At 45.6% G+C, this 18,887-nt stretch overlaps 2 protein-coding genes across 10 annotated transcripts in view; both read right to left on the bottom strand.

The window, feature by feature from the left end:
* Positions 1-1,981, bottom strand: part of LOC119965203 (tetraspanin-17) — a 62,095-nt gene extending 60,114 nt beyond the window's left edge. For both annotated transcript variants that reach the window (XM_038795641.1, XM_038795642.1), the window contains exon 1: positions 1,620-1,981. In XM_038795641.1, the coding sequence (XP_038651569.1) occupies positions 1,620-1,700 (81 nt within the window). In that variant the 5' untranslated portion in view covers positions 1,701-1,981. The remainder of the gene's footprint in view (positions 1-1,619) is intronic.
* Positions 1,982-7,265: 5,284 nt separating this feature from the next.
* The window catches only part of LOC119965200 (eukaryotic translation initiation factor 4E-1A-like), a 55,924-nt gene continuing 44,302 nt past the window's right edge, over positions 7,266-18,887 (bottom strand). For all 8 annotated transcript variants that reach the window (XM_038795629.1, XM_038795631.1, XM_038795628.1 and 5 more), the window contains exon 7: positions 7,266-8,862. In XM_038795629.1, the coding sequence (XP_038651557.1) occupies positions 8,748-8,862 (115 nt within the window). In that variant the 3' untranslated portion in view covers positions 7,266-8,747. The remainder of the gene's footprint in view (positions 8,863-18,887) is intronic.

The following is an 18,887-nucleotide window of genomic DNA, read 5'->3' as shown; positions in this document are numbered from 1 at the left end:
CAGGTAGCCGTCAGGCTGGCAGGGGCACGACCAGGGTGCCAGGCTGGCAATGCCAAATTGCCAGCCTGGCATGTTGCCCATGCAGGGATCAGGTCCAGGGGTGCCCTGCTCATGTGAGATGGGTGCCGGGGGGGAACAGGGAACCCTCATCATTGAGATGGGACATTGGGGGCGGGGCAGAAAGAGTCCAGGGGTCAAGTCAGGGATTCGAGAGATAAGGGCACCATTTAAAAATGGCATCCCGATCTCCTCCTGCACTGAGGAGCTCCGATGAGTTGATCTCCGATGAGGAGAGCTCCTCAGTGCAGGAAATTATGCTATAGTGCAACCAGGGGGAAGAAGGGGGTCATTCCCTGTGCTTAAATCACGTCCACAATATTTTGGTCACATAACTGAGCAAACAATAGACAAAGATAATTAAAAGTCGGAAAGATCAACAGAAAAACGTAGGAAAAGAAAATGGATAATGGGCATAATGGACTGGATACAGTTGATCTAAACGGAATGTGTAAGAACATCTAGAACAGGAGAAGCAGATGGAACCCCATGGCAGTCAAACTTCTGGAAGATGATGATACCAATGAAAAACCTAGCAAATTGGTTTTAAAAAATTCAAGATTAAAAGTAATACTAGAGATATAGATGTTTGCATGACCATTCTATGCTACAGAATAGTCAAACAAAAAAGGTGTATTTCCATTTACAAGTCGTTGCAAAAAGTAGTGGTAATACATTGCAAAAACACCTCAAAAGAATGTTATTTGTAATGCAACTATTTTTAATCTTCTATATTTAAAACGTTTACATCATATTAATCCAAATCTATGCAGTGCCTTATGTAAATGATCCAGCAGCACCACTTCTTGGCAATAAATTTTAATAAAAACAGGACACAAACACGCACCCTATTCACACCAAAGGCCACTTTGGTGGTGAATCTCTTATTAATCTTCAAATCTCATTCCTTACAGATTATTGCCTTTTCATTAGTCTGCACAATTTTTAAGTCTATGCCTTAAAAATTGTGAAAACACCAGTTCTACTTTTTAGATGTTATTTTATCAAACTTGTACCCAAGATCTTAAAATTGGACAATGCCTTATCCATATGCTATTAGGTGCATGCTGTCATTTCCAAAGTGAAGTGACACTTTGCTGTCCCTATTTCAATCACCGACCAGATTACTTTAAAATATAAAATTCGCATACAGAGAAATGGTGGTTGTCGTTAAACAAAAAAACGAATTATGCTCTGTCTGAACACTTGCCCTGTTGGATGAAATCAAACAAAAGGAGAAAGTCAACGGGCAAAACAGCTTCGAGTAGCTGATGAGCAAGAAAATAAACTCAAAACTAAAACACTGGCAATAGTGGGCTTCTGCCATCTCTCTCTAATAAATTTATTGGAAGCTACTGACTGCTCTTTCCGATTGTAAAATACTCCACAACCTATGAACTGTGGACTGTTCTCACAGATCAACCCGAAGGGTGGGGATTAGATTTATTTTTGTAGTTTGTTCTGATATGGTCCTGGAGACAAGGAAAAGCAGCCGAGGGCCAGAGTCAAACAAAAGGCTGCCGAATACCCAATCACTACAAACAACAGCCGGCGCCACTTACCCAAAACACTATGTTGAAGCCGAACAAAACGTACTTAACGCAGCAACTAACTTCTGGTCCTTTGAAATGTTTCCCGGACATGGTGAGCTGGGCGAGGTAAACAGTGAAACCGAGAGCCGCCCGCCCGCCTTCACTGGGACTTAGCAGAGAACATGGGGAAACCAGGCACCGAGGCTCGGCCACCGCATCAGGACACCGACCGGACAAACATCCGTCTTCGCTCGAGCCGGGGCGGGGCGGCGAGTAGAAAGGCGACACCGATCCTGCTCACAGCTCCATCCCGTTAGCCCCTGTGTTCGTCCCAGCTACCGGCCTCCAGCCGCGACGCCGCCGCCGCCATCGAGCAGATCACCACTAGTGCGCCTGCGCCTCCCAAGCGCGCGTGCCCCGCTCCAAGCTTGGCCCTGGATCACGGACGCGCGCCCAAAGTGTTGCTGCTGCTGCTGCTGCTGCTCCTGCCGTAAGGGCGAGTCACGGAGATTCCCAAAGCGGATTTCTGCAGAAGAGCTGTCGTTTGTTGTAACGTTACCCAAGCGCATCGGTCGTTCCCGTTTCTTTTCCTGGGATCGACACTGCGTATCACCCTCTATCCCTCCCAACTCAAATAGGCAGCAGTCAATCGGCACAGCAAGGTTCCACCAACAAGATAATCTCTACCCCTTCCTGCAATACTGCACTGGGAGGCATGGAGCAATTCCTTATGTACAATTAATTAATGAGTATGTTGCAAGCTTTGAGCAGGAGCTCCCCAAGCCCGAAATAAAAACAGAAAATGCTAGAAAAAAAAATATATGGAGAGAAATACAGCTAAGTTTCAAGTCTGTCTGACTCTTCAAAGTTCAAGAGAGGGAGACTCCCTTTAGCTCTAAAGAATCATGTGGACTTGAACAATTGTCTCTTCCACAGATGCTACTAGACCGACTGAGCTTCCAACATTTTCTATTTTTAAAGTTAAGATTTCCAGCAGTATTTTTGTTTTAAACATAGCTACCAAGGCATGTTTTTGTTTTAGTAAGGAAAATGGTGCAAGTCAGAAACAGCAGTGATAGTATTACTATAACTGGAGTCCTCCACAGTGTCAACAAATAAGTTTAAGTTAAACGTATTTCCAGCAACATCCCTGCTGTGACCATCAATTCACTCAGAACACGATTGGAAGTAAACTGTGGTTTTAATAGACTTACAACTGAGCCTGCCTGCGACCAGAAGAGCTGAGGGCAGGCTCGCACGGTTGCAGCACAGTATATACTTCCAGTAGTGGGAAGGGCCAGTGCCTGTAAAAGCACCTCATCTCCCCCTGTGGACAGAGCCCACAATACAGTGTGAATACAGAACCCACAAGTTCACAATTCAATAGTGTGAATTACATTCACCCCCTGTAAAAAAAAATATCAAGTCCGGCGGGGGTGACGGGTCTACAGGTTGAGCCGGTCTGGTGGACGAGTCGTCCTTTGGGATCGGCGGAACATTAGGGTTGCAGCCTCTTCACGTGGCTGGGTGGTGACGGTCGGTGTGGATATGGGGGTGGACTCCGGGGTTGTTTCGGTCCGAGCTCCATTCCTGACCGGTGTGACGGGCGCAGGAAACCTATAGGCATGGGGGCGTGGGTGGTGGTGGTGGTGGATCCTGCAGGCACCAGGTCCCGGAGGAAACGGTGTCCTGACAGCCATTGGGGTATTCAATAAAGGCGTAGTGGGGGTTCGAGTGAAGCAGTAGTACCCTCTCTACTGGTGGGTCCATTGTGTGTGTCCGGACGTGCTTCCGGAAGAGAACCGGGCCCGGTGTCCTCAACCAAGATGGGAGCGAAGCCCCCGTGGTAGTGCCCCTAGTGAAAACAAATATTCTTTCGTGAGGAGTCTGGTTAGTGGCAGTGCACAGGAGGGACCTAATTTGCATGGAGCGCGTCGGGGAGGACCTCCTGCCAGTGGGAGGTCAGGAGATTCCTGGACCGGAAGGTCAGTAGGACGGTCTTCCAGACCGTCGCTTTCTCCCTCTCTACCTGCCCGTTCCCCCTGGGGTTACAGCTGGTTGATGGAACCATCAATTCACTAGACATGTGCTTTAAGATATGAACAGTGGTTTTAATCTACTTACAACAGAGCCAGCCTGTTCCACGTTGAACTCTCGATGAATTGAACGACTAGCTCTGAGCATTGGTATTTATACAGCAGTCCAGGGGGAGGAGTCGTGGGCGGAGCCAAGGGTGGAGCCCTGTACAAACTCCTCAGCATTCCCAGCGCTACTTCCCCTAGTAGTCGGGCAACGCAACTGCGCTTATTAATGCATGGTCTCATGTATATACAGTGTGAATTACGGAGTTACATTCACCACACTGGTAGTCCTGCTCGAGGCGATGCCCTTGTCGAGCAAGTACTGACGCAGCTCGTCGCTCATGAAGGACGAACCCCTGTCGCGGTGTACGCAGCTGGGGAAACCGAACAGGGTGAAGAAACAGTGCAGGGCTCTGATGACTTGAGGGAGGTCATATCAGGCCACAGGATGGCAAAGGGGAAGCGGGAGAATTTGTCTATGACGTTGAGGAAGTACACATTTCGATTGGTCGAGGGGAGTGGCCCTTTGAAATCGATGCTCAGGCGTTCGAAGGGCCGGGAAGCCTTTACCAGGTGGGCCTTGTCTGGTCTATAGAAGTGCGGTTTGCACTCCACCTAATTATAGGTGGAGAGTTCGATCCTCCACCTCGAAGATTTTATCGTTTTTTATTTTGCCCCTTTGCGAGTTGTCGGACATGAAGGCAACCGATCATTGGTCGGTGATGAGGGTAAACCTCCTACCTGTGAGGTAGTGCCTCCAGTGCCGTACGGCTTCCACAATGGCTTGAGCTTTTTCGACTGAGGAGTGTCGAAGTTCTGAAGCAGAGAGGGTTTGGAAGAAGGCGGCGACTGGTCTACCTGCCTGATTCAGAGTGGCGGCGAGAGCGACCTCTGAGGAGTCGCTCTCCACCGGAAAGGGGACGGATTCATCCACCGCCTGCATGGCGGCTTTGGCCATGTCCTCCTTCATGCAGTTGAAGGCCTGGCAGGCCTCTGCATACAGTGGGAAGAGTGTGGTCTTAAATAGTGGGTGGGCTTTGTCCGCATACTGGGGGGCCCACTGGGCATAAGAGAAGAATCCCAGGCACCTCGAGGGCCCTGGGACAATGAGGGAGAGGAAGTCATACGGTCCGGGTCAGGGCCCAGGACTCTGTTTTCCACGACATAGCCGAGGATGGCTAATCTGGTAGTGCGGAAAACGCATTTCCCCTTATTGCAGGTGAGATGGAGTTTCTGGGCAGTTTGGAGAAATCAGTGGAGGTTGGCGTCGTGGTCCTGCTGATCATGGCCGCAGATGGTGACATTGTCCAAGTACGGAAATGTGGCCCGCACCCTGTACTGGTCCACCATTCGTTGGAACACAGAGACCCCATTCGTGACGCCAAAGGGGACCCGGAGGAAATGGAAGAGGCGGCCATCTGCCTCGAACGCCGTGTAGTGGCGGTCCTATGGGAGGATTGGGAGCTGGTGGTAAGCAGACTTCAGATCCATCGTGGAGAATATGCGATACTGTGCGATCTGGTTGGCCATGTCTGCAATTCTGGGAAGCGGGTACGCATCGAGGAGCGTGAACCGGTTAATGGTTTGGCTGTAATCAACCACCATCCGGAACTTTTCCCCGTTCTTGACGACCACCACCCGAGCTCTCCAAGGGCTGTTACTGGCCTCTATAACTCCCTCACGTAGGAGCCGCTGGACTTCGGCTCGGATGAATACTCTGTCCTGCAGGCTGTACCGCCTGCTGCGGGTGGCTACTGGTTTACAGTTAGTCATTAGGTTAGCGAAGAGTGGAGGGGGGTTGATCTTTAGAGTCGCTAAGCTGCATATAGTGAGAGGAGGTAGGGGTCCGCCGAAGCATAGTGTGAGGCTCTTGAGGTTGCATTGGAAATCGAGCCTGAGTAAGAGTGGGGCGCAGAGGTCGGGGAGTATGTACAGCTGGAAATTAGAGTAGCTGGCACCCTGAATCGTTAGGGTCACGACGATGCGCCCTTGTATTTGGACCGAGTGCGAGCCCAAGGCGAGGGAGATAGTTTGCCGTGCAGGGAAGATAGGGAGCAAACAGCATCTTACCAGGTCAGGATGTACGAATCTCTCGGTGCTCCCGGAGTCGAAGAGGCACGGTGTCTTGTATCCGTTGATTTGAACGGACATCATCGCGCTCTGGAGGTGCTTCGGACGTGACTGGTCCAACGTGACTGCGTTGAGTTGTGGATAGTTGGCGGCTCGATCAGCAGTGCTGGAGTGGCCCCATGATGACTGTCCGCTGAGGTCGTAGTCGTCGGGTGAACATCGGGCGATGGCCAAGATGGTGGCCCCGTTGATCGCACGTGGTGGGTGAAGAAGAAGATGGCATCCAAGATGGCCACCCCTGTGGATTGCACATGGCGGGCGGCGAGGAAGATGATATCCAAGATGGCGGCCCCCATGACTCGCACATGGCTGGCCGCGTGGGGAGGATTGCCAAGATGGCGGCCCCCATGAGTCGCACATGTCGGACAGAGGCGGAGTTGGCAGACACGCTGCAATGTTGCGGGGCCTGCAGATCGGGGGAGCGATTGTTCTGGACTGCGGGGGAGTTAGAGGGTTTCGATTTCAGCAGGCATAATGTCCTTTTCGACCGCAGCTGCTGCAGGTCGCGTTGCGGGCCGGGCAGTGCTGCCGTGGGTGTTGGGGCTAGCCACAAAAATGGCACACTGGCACTCCATAGCGAGTGGGTGGCCGTGTGGTGCCGGCCTGGAGCAGTCGCTGGTCGCAGGTCCGCGATGGGGTGGCTTGGTCTGCGGGGAATGAGTTTAGACTTCGGAACGCGACCTCCATAGTAGTTGCTAGCTCTACCATGTCCTCCAAGTTCTGGGCCCCTTTCTCGAATAATCGCTGGCGCACATAGTTAGACTGGAGCCCCGCAACCTACACATCATGGTCAGAGAGTTCCATATGCTGGGAGGCCGTTACAGCCTGAAAGTTGCAGTCCCGAGCAAGGGCTTTTAAGTTGCGCAGGAAGTCCTCTAGCGACTCTGCGGTGCGCTGCTCCGGCTAGTGAAAATGTGCCGCGCATAGACCTCGTTTACCGGCCGCACGTACAATCAGTCAAGCATAGCAAGGGCCTCAGTATAGGAGTCGGTACAATTGAGTTGCGTAGCGATGTGATGGCTCACCCGTGCGTGCAGTAGGCTGAGTTTCTGCTCCTCTGCAGTCTCGGAGGTGGTCGATGCAGCCAGGTAGGCCTTGAAACACCAAAGCCAGTGTAGAAAAATTTCCTTTGCCTCTGCAGCCTGCGGGTCGAGTTCTAGTCGATCAGATTTGAGGGCTGATTCCATAGTAGTTTTCTTAAGTCTATTAAATTGATCTCTCTCCTAGTTACTCAGAAACCCTTCAACCTGCTGGGAACACTTGATTTTTACAAGACCTTCACTTCAAATCATCAAACCCATTTGAGAGACCACAGACCTACCACATGGGAGACCATAAATCAGAGACTGAGAAAATCCTTTGAAGAGTATAACCTTTATCTGTGAGCATGGGTGCATTAGTGAGGCAGAGTGCATGTGATCCGGGGGGGGGGGGGAAGTGAGAAAAAAAATGTACACACAGAAGCTTGCTGCCGATGTATTTACTTGGAAGAGACACTACAACCACTTTCCTTACAAAAGATATTGCTCACGCAAGAGAACACAAATTCAGTCCATGACACAAGGCAGCAGCTAATTGGAATTCAAATTGGCAGCACCAATTCACGCTGCACATATATCAGTTCTGTCAGACAGATGTACCTTCAGCTTTTAGCAGTTCAGTGTAGTTGTCTTGCATATTAATTTGCCTTCTGAATTTTGAGTTTTGATTGCATACTCTGGAACTAATATTCCCAAGCCTGCTCTCTAATCTTGTTTTCCAATTAATGGTTGGCATACAGACTGCAAATACTGGTGAACTTCCTTCTACTTGTAATCTTCAAAATGCCCATCGTAGTAGAGGGCTGTCTGAATGGCCAACACTAAAAAGGCCATCAACATTGGATATCTATTCCTTTTCAAAATCCAGACAAGACTGAATTGGGAGAGAATTTCCTCCTCTATCCAACCCCCATCTCCTCAACCACTGGTTGAGGATTTGAAGACAAAGGGGCTGTTTAGCATAGGGCTAAATCCCTGGCTTTGAAAGCAGACCAAGGCAGGCCAGCAGCATGGTTCAATTCCCATATCAGCCTCCCCAAACAGGCGCTGGAATGTGGCGACTAGGGGCTTTTCACAGCAACTTCATTTGAAGCCTACTTGTGACAATAAGCGATTTTCATTTCATTTTCATCCTAGTCACAAGGTGGTAACATAGAAGAACAGATCATTTGCCCATCAAAAAGCTGGTAAATGTTTAATCCCTGTACTCAAGTTGTTTCTACATTTCTAATTTAGTTGTTAACCTTTTCACTTCCAGCTCAAGAGATGGAAGGAGAAGATGATATTCAAAACAGTCACATGCCATGAGAATAGCTCATGTTACTGCACATAGTATAGCTACAATTCAAAACCCTACAGTTGCAATCAAGAAGGTAGAGTCCAAATATTCAGGGATAATGCAATCCATTGGTCCTAATGGTTTTATTTTGTAGCAAGTAATGCTTTAATTTAAAGTTTAGAAATGGAATATAGCATTTAAACACTATACAATCAATTCAAGTTCCCACCCATACATTCAATTACAGCTGCATTCAAAATAGAATTCTAATTATTGGCAATGTTGCATTTGAACTACCAGAAATTGGAGGAGAAAGATTAAGTGCCTGTGATCCAGTGTCCATTATAAAATGGACTTCTAGGATTAATTTTAATCTTGCAGACAGTAATTTAAAATGTTTCATTTCTAGAGGTTACTCAGCTTGACGAACAATTCATTGATGTCAATTTGTCTCATTGTTGAAAATTGAAATCCCATGATTTAATAAATTGTTTTGGACAAGACAAACATTTGAGCCTCAAGATAATTGTAACAGATTAATTTTTAAATTGAAAAATGTAAGTGCAATATAAGTGCTGCACATGCGGTGTACACCGCTTTAAAGTTTGGCCCAATTCAAGAAACATGTTCAAACAACAAATTTATTTTTAATTCCCAATCCACTCTTTGTAGCTGTATCTGCGTGTGCTTGATAACCAATCACAATCTTCACGGGAAGACCAAGCCTTTCCTTGTAGGTTTTCCTAAAACAGAAAAATATGTGTTAAAAAGCTAGAATCTAAAGTTGAAGTGCATTCAGTGTAATTCCTTTTGTTCCAATTAATATTACTTCATGATGGAAACAGTATTTACTTAATTAATATTCATAAAAGTTGGAAGTCTTTGTGGCTCAGGTAGCACCCTACTTCTTGAGCTCAAGTCCTACTCCAAGACATGTTGACCATAGAAGAAGCGTTCACGATGTGGTCAAACAGGTTGATTATCAACCCTGTTTTCTTTCACACATCACAGATATCAGAGTCAGCTATGCCACATGCTATAACTACTCTATGGACACACAGAGAGAGAGAGAGAGAGAGAGAGAGAGAGAGAGACCCAGAGACAGACAGACACCCTCATGGATGATGGCTAATAATAAAAGGGCACATTAAAAAGCAACATGTCTAATTGGCTAACATTAAACACAATTCTGATAATATTCCCCTCAATTAAGAAATATTTACAATTTAAGTTGCTTGGCAATACTGTCCTGGACAATTAGTTTTGTAATTACCTCCACCACTCCAGATGAAATGTTTTGTCAAAACAATATCGTTCAAAAACTAATGGACAAATATCATTTAAATTTGGTAGAGAGAATCTGGCCCAAGAAGAGCAATTAATTTTTTGAAGGTGAAGATCTGAATTGTTTAACATTAGGAGATAGTGTGCAGCTGAGTTTTCACAATTTCAGCTCTGCTCATCTTTCAATCATTGTTTTTAATCATGATGCACATCTTATGTCTTTTACTATGTACCAAGGAGTTGTTAGTCAATGTTTCAGTACCTGGGTCAAAACAATGGTGGCTCAAGGGAGTTGGGGTGGGGCCTTGTCTTTGGTGATGAAGATTTCCTGCCCAGGTGATACAGTGCACACAGATGGGTGAAACCTGCTCACAATGAAGGTCTTGGCTCTATGGTGCAGGACGTCAATGCCCTTGCAAGGTGTCTTTCTGGGAGGCAGTGGTGGTGCAAAAGGAGGTTATTGAAGCAAAGCAAGCACATTCTTTGGTGGAAGTGCACCTCTGCATGGTTGTGTTCCTGTTGCATGGTCTTTTGTGCATCCCAAGGAATTTAGGTTGTCATGTGAGTGTACCTTTAAGAAATGGGTGTTTATTACTGCAGTGATGTCAGAGAGTGGGTGGAGCTGGGCTGTGTCAGCTTTTTACTTTCATTTTAGGCTGTTTGCTGCAGGGTGTGTTTTAGTTTCGTTTTCAGTGTTGGAACTGAAGCCAGACAAAGCAGCTGTACTGTTGTTCTCTCGGCCATGAAAAGACAATCTCTTGATCCTTGGGTGAATTCAGAATTATAAATGTTTTCAGTAGTGAATGTAAATTTGATGTGCTTCTGTTAAAAGGTGTTTCTTTTGTCTTCTGGGTGTTGTTTGGGAAGTTAATGATTACTTAGTGTTGTATTCTTTGGGGGTTGTATTTGAATTGATGGCTGCTAAGATGTTTACTGTATGTTTTAAAAAGGTTAACTGAAGTTCATAGAATAAACATTGTTTTGCTTTAAAAAAAACTTCTCCATTTCTGCTCTACCACACCGGTAGAGTGGGCTATGTGTGCCACATACCACAATCTAGTAAAAGTTGTGGGTCAGGTGAACTCCATGGGGTTCTGTAAACCCTGGCCGATAACAACTTGGAGGCTCATCCGGGATAAAAGTCTATCTATTGGATTGGCTTAGAGAACTTAAAGACTGTGAGGGGCAAGCATATTGTGGATGCTTTTCAGGTGGGGTATTTCAGTTTAAGTAGGGAGTGTATTGTGGACAATGGTTCTTTCAGATGCTCTGATTTTTTGGGGGTGGAGACGGTCACACACAGTACCTTACGGACAGAGACTAAAAGCAGACTTAGATTTTGCCGTTAGATTTGGCAAAAACATTGCAGTTAACATTACCTGACAAAATGCGAAAAGATGAGGTAATTATGGCAGTGGCTAAACATTTAAAGTTGCCTTGAGATACAGTTCAACTCATTGGAAATGGCAAAAATTCAGTTACAAATTAAACAAGTGGAACATGAGAAAGAATTAAAGCAGCTTGAATACAAGAGAGAGATGAAAAAGAGAAGAAAGGAAAACAGAAAGAATAGCCCTAGCAGAACAAAAAAAAAAGAAAGAGATACAGATCAGCGCAAAAGATAGAGAGTTTGAACTTCAGAAAATGGACATGAAACATGACAGTCAGTTAAAATTGGCAGATGTAAAAGGGAAACGTACAGTTGGTGGATAGTGATGAGGATCGTGAGAAAGAGCATCAAAGTCGAAGGCTTGGAGGGGGACCTATTAAATATGTCCAAGCATTGCCAAGGTTTGACGAGAAGCTGGTGAAAGCCTTTTTCATTTCATTTGAGAAGGTGGCTAAACAAATGAAATAGCCACAGGACATGTGGGTATTACTGATTCAAACAAAGCTGGTAGGTAGGGCTAGTGAAGTGTTTGCATCACTACCAGGGGAGGTATCTGGGACATATGAGGTGGTGAAAAAATCCATCTTAGGTGCATATGAACTAGTGCCTGAAGCCTACAGATAAAGATTTAGAATTTTAAGGAAAGAATTTGGTCAAACATACATTAAGGCTCAAACAGAGTAATTTTGATAGGTGGACAAGGGCTTTGAAAATAGACCAAATGTATGAAGCTCTGAGAAATTATAATTGGGAGGAGTTTAAAAATTCAATTCCTGAAATATTGAGAACTGGAAGAGCAGAGGGTTGAAACTAAGAGGTTAGCAGCAGAAGTGGCAGATGATTATCAATTAGTTCATAAATCAAAGCTTAGTTTCCAACATCAGTTTCAGCCTGTGAGGGATAGAAACTGGGGACATGAAAGTGGTAAAGGTAAAGGTGATCTGATGGGAGATAATAAAGAGAGCGTACGTCAGGTTAAAAAAGAAATCCAGGAGGGTGGAAAAGAAATGAAAAGTTTCAAATTAGGCCATGTAAAGTCAGTGTTGATGGTTGAAGAAAAGCACTGGGAAGGCTGCTGTGGTAAAACAGGATAAGATAGTGGGGTTTGATAGAGGGGTAAAGGAAAGCCCAACTGAAGTGAAGGAGGTGCAAAAGATTGTACAGCCTGATCAAAAGGTGATTGTTAAGAAGGCGCCAGATCTCAAGGAATTTACTTGTGTGGGTAAAGTTTACTCATGTGTATCAGGAGAGCAGGTAAAGAAGTCACAGTTTTGAGAGATACGGGAGCTAGTCAATCTTTAATGGTAAGAGATGAGGAGTTGTGTGGCTTGGGAAGAACGTTGCAAGAAAAGGTGGTAATGTGGAATTCAGGGTGAGAGGAGTAGTGTTTCATTATATAAGGTAAGGTTGGAAAGTCCAGTGAAGAGTGGTGAAGTTGTAGTAGGAGTAATAGAGAAACCATCTTGTCCAGGAATACAGTTTATCTTGGGTAATGATATAGCTGGATCGCAGGTGGGAGTGATGCCTACTGTGGTGGATAAGCCAGTAGAGAATCAGACAATTGAAGTGTTGAAGGACGAATATCCTGGGTTTTTTCTGGATTATGTAGTAACAAGGTTGCAAAGTCACAGGTTAAGACAAGAGGATAAATCAAAGAGTAAATCAGAAATGATTTTTGATCAGGTGGTTGAAAAAGAACAAGAACAGGTGGAGGATGATAGATAGAGAAATACAGCACAGAACAGGCCCTTCGGTCCACGATGTTGTGCCAAACTTTTGTCCTAGGTTAATCATAGAATTTTGGACAATTTTTCATGGCCAATGCACCCAACCTGCACATCTTTGGACTGTGGGAGGAAACCGGAGTACCCGGAGGAAACCCATGCAGTCACGGGGAGGATGTGCAGACTCCACACAGACAGTGACCCAAGTCGAAATCGAACTTGGGACCCTGGAGCTGTGAAGCAATTGTGCTATCCACAATGCTACCGTGCTGCCCTTAAGAAGTTAACCTACACTCCATTATTCTACCCTAATCCATGTACCTATCCAATAGCCGCTTGAAGGTCCCTAACGTTTCCGACTCAACTACTTCCACAGGCAGTGCATTCCATGCCCCCACTACTCTCTGGGTAAAGAACCTACCTCGGCGGATATTTTTAGCTCAGGAAAATTGGCGGAGTTACAACAAAAAGATAGAGAAATAAAACGGATGTATCAGAAAGCATACACAGAAGAGGAATCTTGTGTATACCAGAGAGTGTTATTACGGTAAAAGTGATGTCTTGATGAGAAAATGGAGACCTTTACATGTGCAGGCGGATGAAAAGTGGGCAGGAGTTCATGAAGTAATATTGCCGGTAGGGTATAGAAAGGAGGTGTTACGCGTTGAACACGAGGTACCAGTGGGAGGTCATTTGGGAATAAGGAAAACTCTAAGCTAAAATCCAGAAACATTTTTATTGGCCTGGACTACATAAAGATGTTGTTAAATTTTGTCAATCATGTCACACATGTCAAGTGATAGGGAAACCTCAAGCAGTGATAAAACCAGCACCCTTAACACCCATTCCAGCATTTGAGGAACCTTTTACAAGGGTCCTAATTGATTGCGTAGGACCACTTCTGAAAACAAAAAGTGGGAATCAATATCTTGCAACTATAATGGATATGTCTACTAGGTTTCCAGAAGCCATTCCAGTACTTATTACAGCTAAAAAGATTGTGGAGGAGTTACTTAAATTCTTTACTAGATATGGACTACCCACAGAAATACAATCTGATCAAGGATCGAATTTTATCTCAAGATTATTCAGAGAAGTTATGGATAGCTTAGGAATAAAACAATTTAAATCAATTGCGTACCATCCAGAATCGCAGGGTGCGTTAGAAAAGGTGGCATCAGACATTAAAGACAATGTTGAGGGCTTGGCACAATTATCCAGAGGATTGGGATAAAGGAATTCCATTCGTACTGTTTGCAATTAGTGATGCACCTAATAAATCAACCAAATTCAGTCCTTTTGAACTAATTTTAGGTATGAGGTAAGAGGACCACTTAAATTGATTAAGGAAAAATTGGTGAGTGATCGGAAATTACATTATTGGATTAAGTGTCAAATTTTAGGGAATTATTAAATAGAGCAGGTGAATTGGCGAGACAACATTTAAACGTTGCACAAAATGTGATGAAATAGGTAGCGGACAAGAAATTTTGGTGGACAGTGGAGTTTCACAGGCATTTGACTGCCTGAAAGCTGTGATAACCAATGCTCCTGTGTTGGAGAATTACAAGGGACTCGGTGATCCGATTGAACTAAAGTATCTGACTTTGAAGAGAAATGCCGAAGCGTAGAGAAATGGATGGATTGTGCAATGACCTTCTTGTTCAAAGAGACCATCAAGAAGGATTTCATTTGGAGGAAGAACAAACAAAAATGGACTATATTATTATACCTGTTCGTGTGTGTTGTTTTTTTTAAAAATAAAAGTATATTTGCTGTGTGCATTTCTTAAAGGATCGTGAAAAGGTGAAAAGGTGAAAATGAAAACATCATGAAGTTGATGGTTTTTTTCCCTTGGGGGAGGTGTCATGTGAGTGTACCTTTAAGAAATGGGTGTTTATTACTACAGTGATGCTAGAGTGTGAGCGGTGTCAGCTTTTAACTTTCATTTTAGGCTGTTTGCTGCAGGGTATGTTTTAGTTTTGTTTTCAATGTTCGAGCTGAAGTCAGACAAAGCAGGTGTACTGCTGTTCTCACTGCCATGAAAAGACAATCTCTTGATCATTTGGTGAATTCAGAATTATGTTTTTAGTGGTGAATGTAAACCTGATGTGCTTCTGTTAAAAGGTGTTTCTTTTGTCCTCTGGATTTGTTTGGGAATTTATTAATGATTACTTAGTGTTGTATTCTTTGGGGGTTGGATTTGAATTGATGGTTGCCGAGATGTTCACTGTATGTTGTAAAAAGAAGGTTAACTGGAGTTCATAGAATAAACATTGCTTTGCTTTAAAAAAAATACTTCTCCATTTCTGCTCTGCCACACCTGTAGAGTGGGCCGTGTGCTCCCCATACCACAATCTATTAAAAGTTGTGGGTCAGGTGAACTCTATGATACACTTTGGGGTTCTCTAAACCCTGGCCGATGATTCAGGGAGCACAGTTAATCCTGTCCCCAAACCCTGGGGTTGGGTTGGCCTGATCATGTTCCTGTTGTCAATATGGAGGGGTCGCCCGAGTCAGCCATTTGGAGCCTAGATAGTCGACTGCCTGGGCTCGATTGAGTCGACATGTTTGAATTAATGCGATTAGTGCTCCATTCATTGGAATCCTTGGAAGATCCTGAAGAGTGCTCTCAGTTTCAGATCCTGTTTTATCCTTAATGTCTGTCTTCATGCGCCTGTGAAGTGGTCTTCATCCTGATGACTACCTCATTCCTCAGTTCTCATCCTCAATTACTCCCTGATAATCTTGCCGTTGGTTAATGTTGTTAATTTGTGTATTTGCAAGGAAATTGTGTGATTGCTAGGAAATAAATATTTGGCTGCACCTTCTTTCTTCTCCAGGCCCTGGTAGATTGTGTATGAGCAATGTTGGGGACTGGGCAAGTCATTTCTTCTTATGTGTCGCCCTGACTTTTCTAACCACTGTCAGAGTTAGTGAGTGAGGCCAGTCTGAATATCCTTTAGCTGGTGTTTTGTATAGTGGGCTGGTCTTCTTCTGTTGGGGTGCTGGTCCTGTTGTTGGTCTGTATATTGGATGGTTTGGAGGGGTGGGTAGTAAAGGAGCAAGTGTGTGTCCTGTATCAGACCAAACTAGTTTGGCTTCAGAGGGGTGCAAGGATTGGGTGTCATGGGAGCCCTTGGAGCCAGTTCCCAGACCTTTTTGTGGGGATACATCCACACCTGGAGTGAAGTGGTGGCAATTGAGGAAGAGTGCGTCAAATAATTATCCTCACCATCTGGGGAACTGGAAGGTGCCCACCTGGGTGGTTGGTTGGTTTTTGTCTGATCGTAATATCTTAGACAGTTTGTGCATCCAAGGGGCTAGTTCTGACAGTTATTGGGCAGAATTCTCTGATAATGGGGCTATGTCCCCATGCCCATGGACTTTGTTGGAGAAAGTCCAGAATGATTCTCCATTTTGCAGGGAGCTAGCGTGCTCCTTGCAGCTCTGCTGCCGATACGGGACCCTACAATTCCAGCCGCGGATCCACCCCCCCCCCCCCCCGAGATTGCTTGCGTCTGCCAATCGGTGGCCCCGATCATGAACCTGGCTGTCCTGGAGACTCCCCCACTGACAGATCTCCCCCCTCTTTTCTCCCCCCCCCCCCCCCCACAACTCCCCACCAAGGCAGTCGCGGATTGAGTCCGCAGCCACCACTCAAGAGCTCCCGCCAGGTGGAACCATGAGTGAACCACGCCGGTGGGAACTCGGCCAGTTATCGGTGGAGAATCGCTACGGGGGCCTCTCTCTATGGCCCCCCAACCAGCGCTGCGTCGACTGCACGCGTGATTGGCATAGATTCTCAGTCCCTGGTTTTTGGCGGGGGGGGGGGGGGGGGGGGGGGGAGGAGAAAGAGAGAGAAGGGGGGGGGGGGAGAAAGAGAGAGAAAGAGAAGAGGAGAAAATCAGCCTTCCCTCACAACCAGGCACACCTCAGAGTGGGGTCTGCGCCGAGGGCCCAACTGTCCTGAAGTGGGTTTTCCGATTGGGGCCAATTTATATTCCTTTTGATTCTTGGCCCCACAATATCTTGTTGTCCCTTTGGGGGCAGTAATAGAACATAACAGTGTAGAAGGAGGCCATTCGGCCCATCGAGTCTGCACCGACCCACTTAAGCCCTTACTTCCACCCTATCCCCATAATCCCATAACCCCTCCTAACCTTTTTGGTCACCGAGGACAATTTATCATGGCCAGTCCACCTAACCTGCACATGTTTGGACTGTGGGAGGAAACCAGAGCACCCGAAGGAAACCCACGCAGACACAGGGAGAACGTGCAGCCTCCACACAGACAGTGACCCAGCAGGAAATCAAAGCTGGGACCCTGGCGCTGTGAAGCCACAGTGCTAGTCACTTGTGCTACTGTGCTACCCACAAATGATGCTGGAGGTCCGGTGATCTGTTTTACCTATTGATCGGGAGGCAGTGGCATAGTGATATTGTCACCGGACTCGTAAACCAGAGCCCCAGTGAATGCTCTGGGGACCCAGGTTCAAATCCTGCCACTGTAAATGGTGAAATTTGAATTCAGTAAAAATCTGGAATTAAAAGTCTAATGATGACTGTGAAATCATTGTCGATTGCATTAAAAACCCATTTGGTTTATTAATGTCCTTTAGGGAAGGAAATCTGCCATCCTTACCTGGTCTGACCTACATGTGACTCCAGACCCACAACAATGTGGTTGGCTCTTAACCGCCTCCTAGAGGGCAATTAGGGATGGACAATAAATGCTCTCAGTCTGCAACGCCCACATCCCACAAATGAATAAATAAACAAAACTGGGGCTGGGACAGGAAGTTCAGATTCTTGCTCATGGGAGTCCCTAGACTGAGCAGTAAGGTTTGGTTGCCCCCAGTCCTCTGTCATTGCTTTTGCCATTTTGATGGCCGCCTGTTTCAGTCTGGTTCTGGAGAGCATTTAAATTGCGCTGCAAGAGTCGATTTCCCTTAGTACTGGTATTCTCGGGTATTATTTTTTTCTGTCATTTTTTTGTAGCTATGGATGAGATGCAAGTCTATAAATGTTGCCTGTATCCTGTTGCATACAGACAGGTCATTTATCCATGGAAAGAACATGTTGGGGATTGTGTCCCAATTACGTAATGACTGTTGTTTTGTGCTTTACCTATAGCTATCTTTCTGCTCATTTGTTTGATGCAAAAATTGAAAAGCCAATAAAGTCTTCTTTTTTTTTTTAATTGGAGAGTGGTGTATATTGTCTCAGCTAACCCATGGTATAACAAGTCATTACCATGTGCAATTAGTCACTCCTGTCAAAATGTGACCAGACTTTTCAGAACAGATTGTTGCATGTGGATTTTAGTTACAGTGTCAACTAGGCACAGAAAAGCCTCGAAATAGCTGCATTATTGTAATTACATGAGTTAACAGAGTGGAGGTGGCATGTTCTCTACTGCGTGCCTTCTTCAATTATCATTCTTCTATGTCATAGCCAAGTTGTTCAACTAAGCATTACTTCACAATTTTCCTGTTCTTTTCCCCCCTATCACTTCTATTCCCCACCACCTCCTCCTCTCTCTTGCCCCCCCCCCCCCCCCCCCCTCCTCCTCCTCCTCCTCTCCCTCCCCCCCACCACCACCAAAAACACGATGCTTCCACGCCCTCCCTCCAACAGGACAGAACTGCCCTCCACAGTTCCAATTTCACATTTGTAGCCATTTCGGGGAAAAAACAAGGTCTCTCTTCCCACTCACATGGTTATCGCAGGTCAAGAACATTCCTCCTTGGTGGCATCATCCTCAGGTGCCAATGTGTGTTGTCTGCATACAACTCCACCTCACCCAATATTGGAAAGACTGAAGCCACTGTATTTAGTATCCATCTCACACAGTCAGAACATTCACTATTTGGGGGTCATGTGTGTCCACATGATGGAGCTCCTAACTGTACCTCACGTTTCTTTTACACTAGTTTATTCCAATGCTCTGCTGGTTGATCTTGCATCTTCCATCCTTTTAAAAACTCTGCTGCCTGTATATTACCTCAATTCTTATCCTAGTTCCGAAATTCCTCCCCACCCGATTAATAAAGCTTCAAGATCTGTACTCAACACCGGCATCACCCATTCAAAAAAAAAACACTCCACTATAAATCACTTGTCACCTGTCTGGATCCCAAGCTCTGGAATTTCCTCCCAACTCTCTCCCTCTCATCTTGGAAACATTCCTTAAATCTACCTCGCACTCATCCCTATATATCCCAGTGACTATCAAATTTTGATCTTAACGCTGTGTCATTTGCGGCTAGATCTTCAACCTATTTATGCCAGCAGGATCTTCCAGTCCCACCAATAGCACACTCTTGCGTTGGTTTCAGATGTGGGCTTTGCTCACTCAGCCAGTATT

Source organism: Scyliorhinus canicula, chromosome 4 (assembly GCF_902713615.1).
Source record: "Scyliorhinus canicula chromosome 4, sScyCan1.1, whole genome shotgun sequence".
NCBI classification, from domain to species: domain Eukaryota; kingdom Metazoa; phylum Chordata; class Chondrichthyes; order Carcharhiniformes; family Scyliorhinidae; genus Scyliorhinus; species Scyliorhinus canicula.
This window is presented reverse-complemented; position numbering and strand designations above follow the sequence as displayed.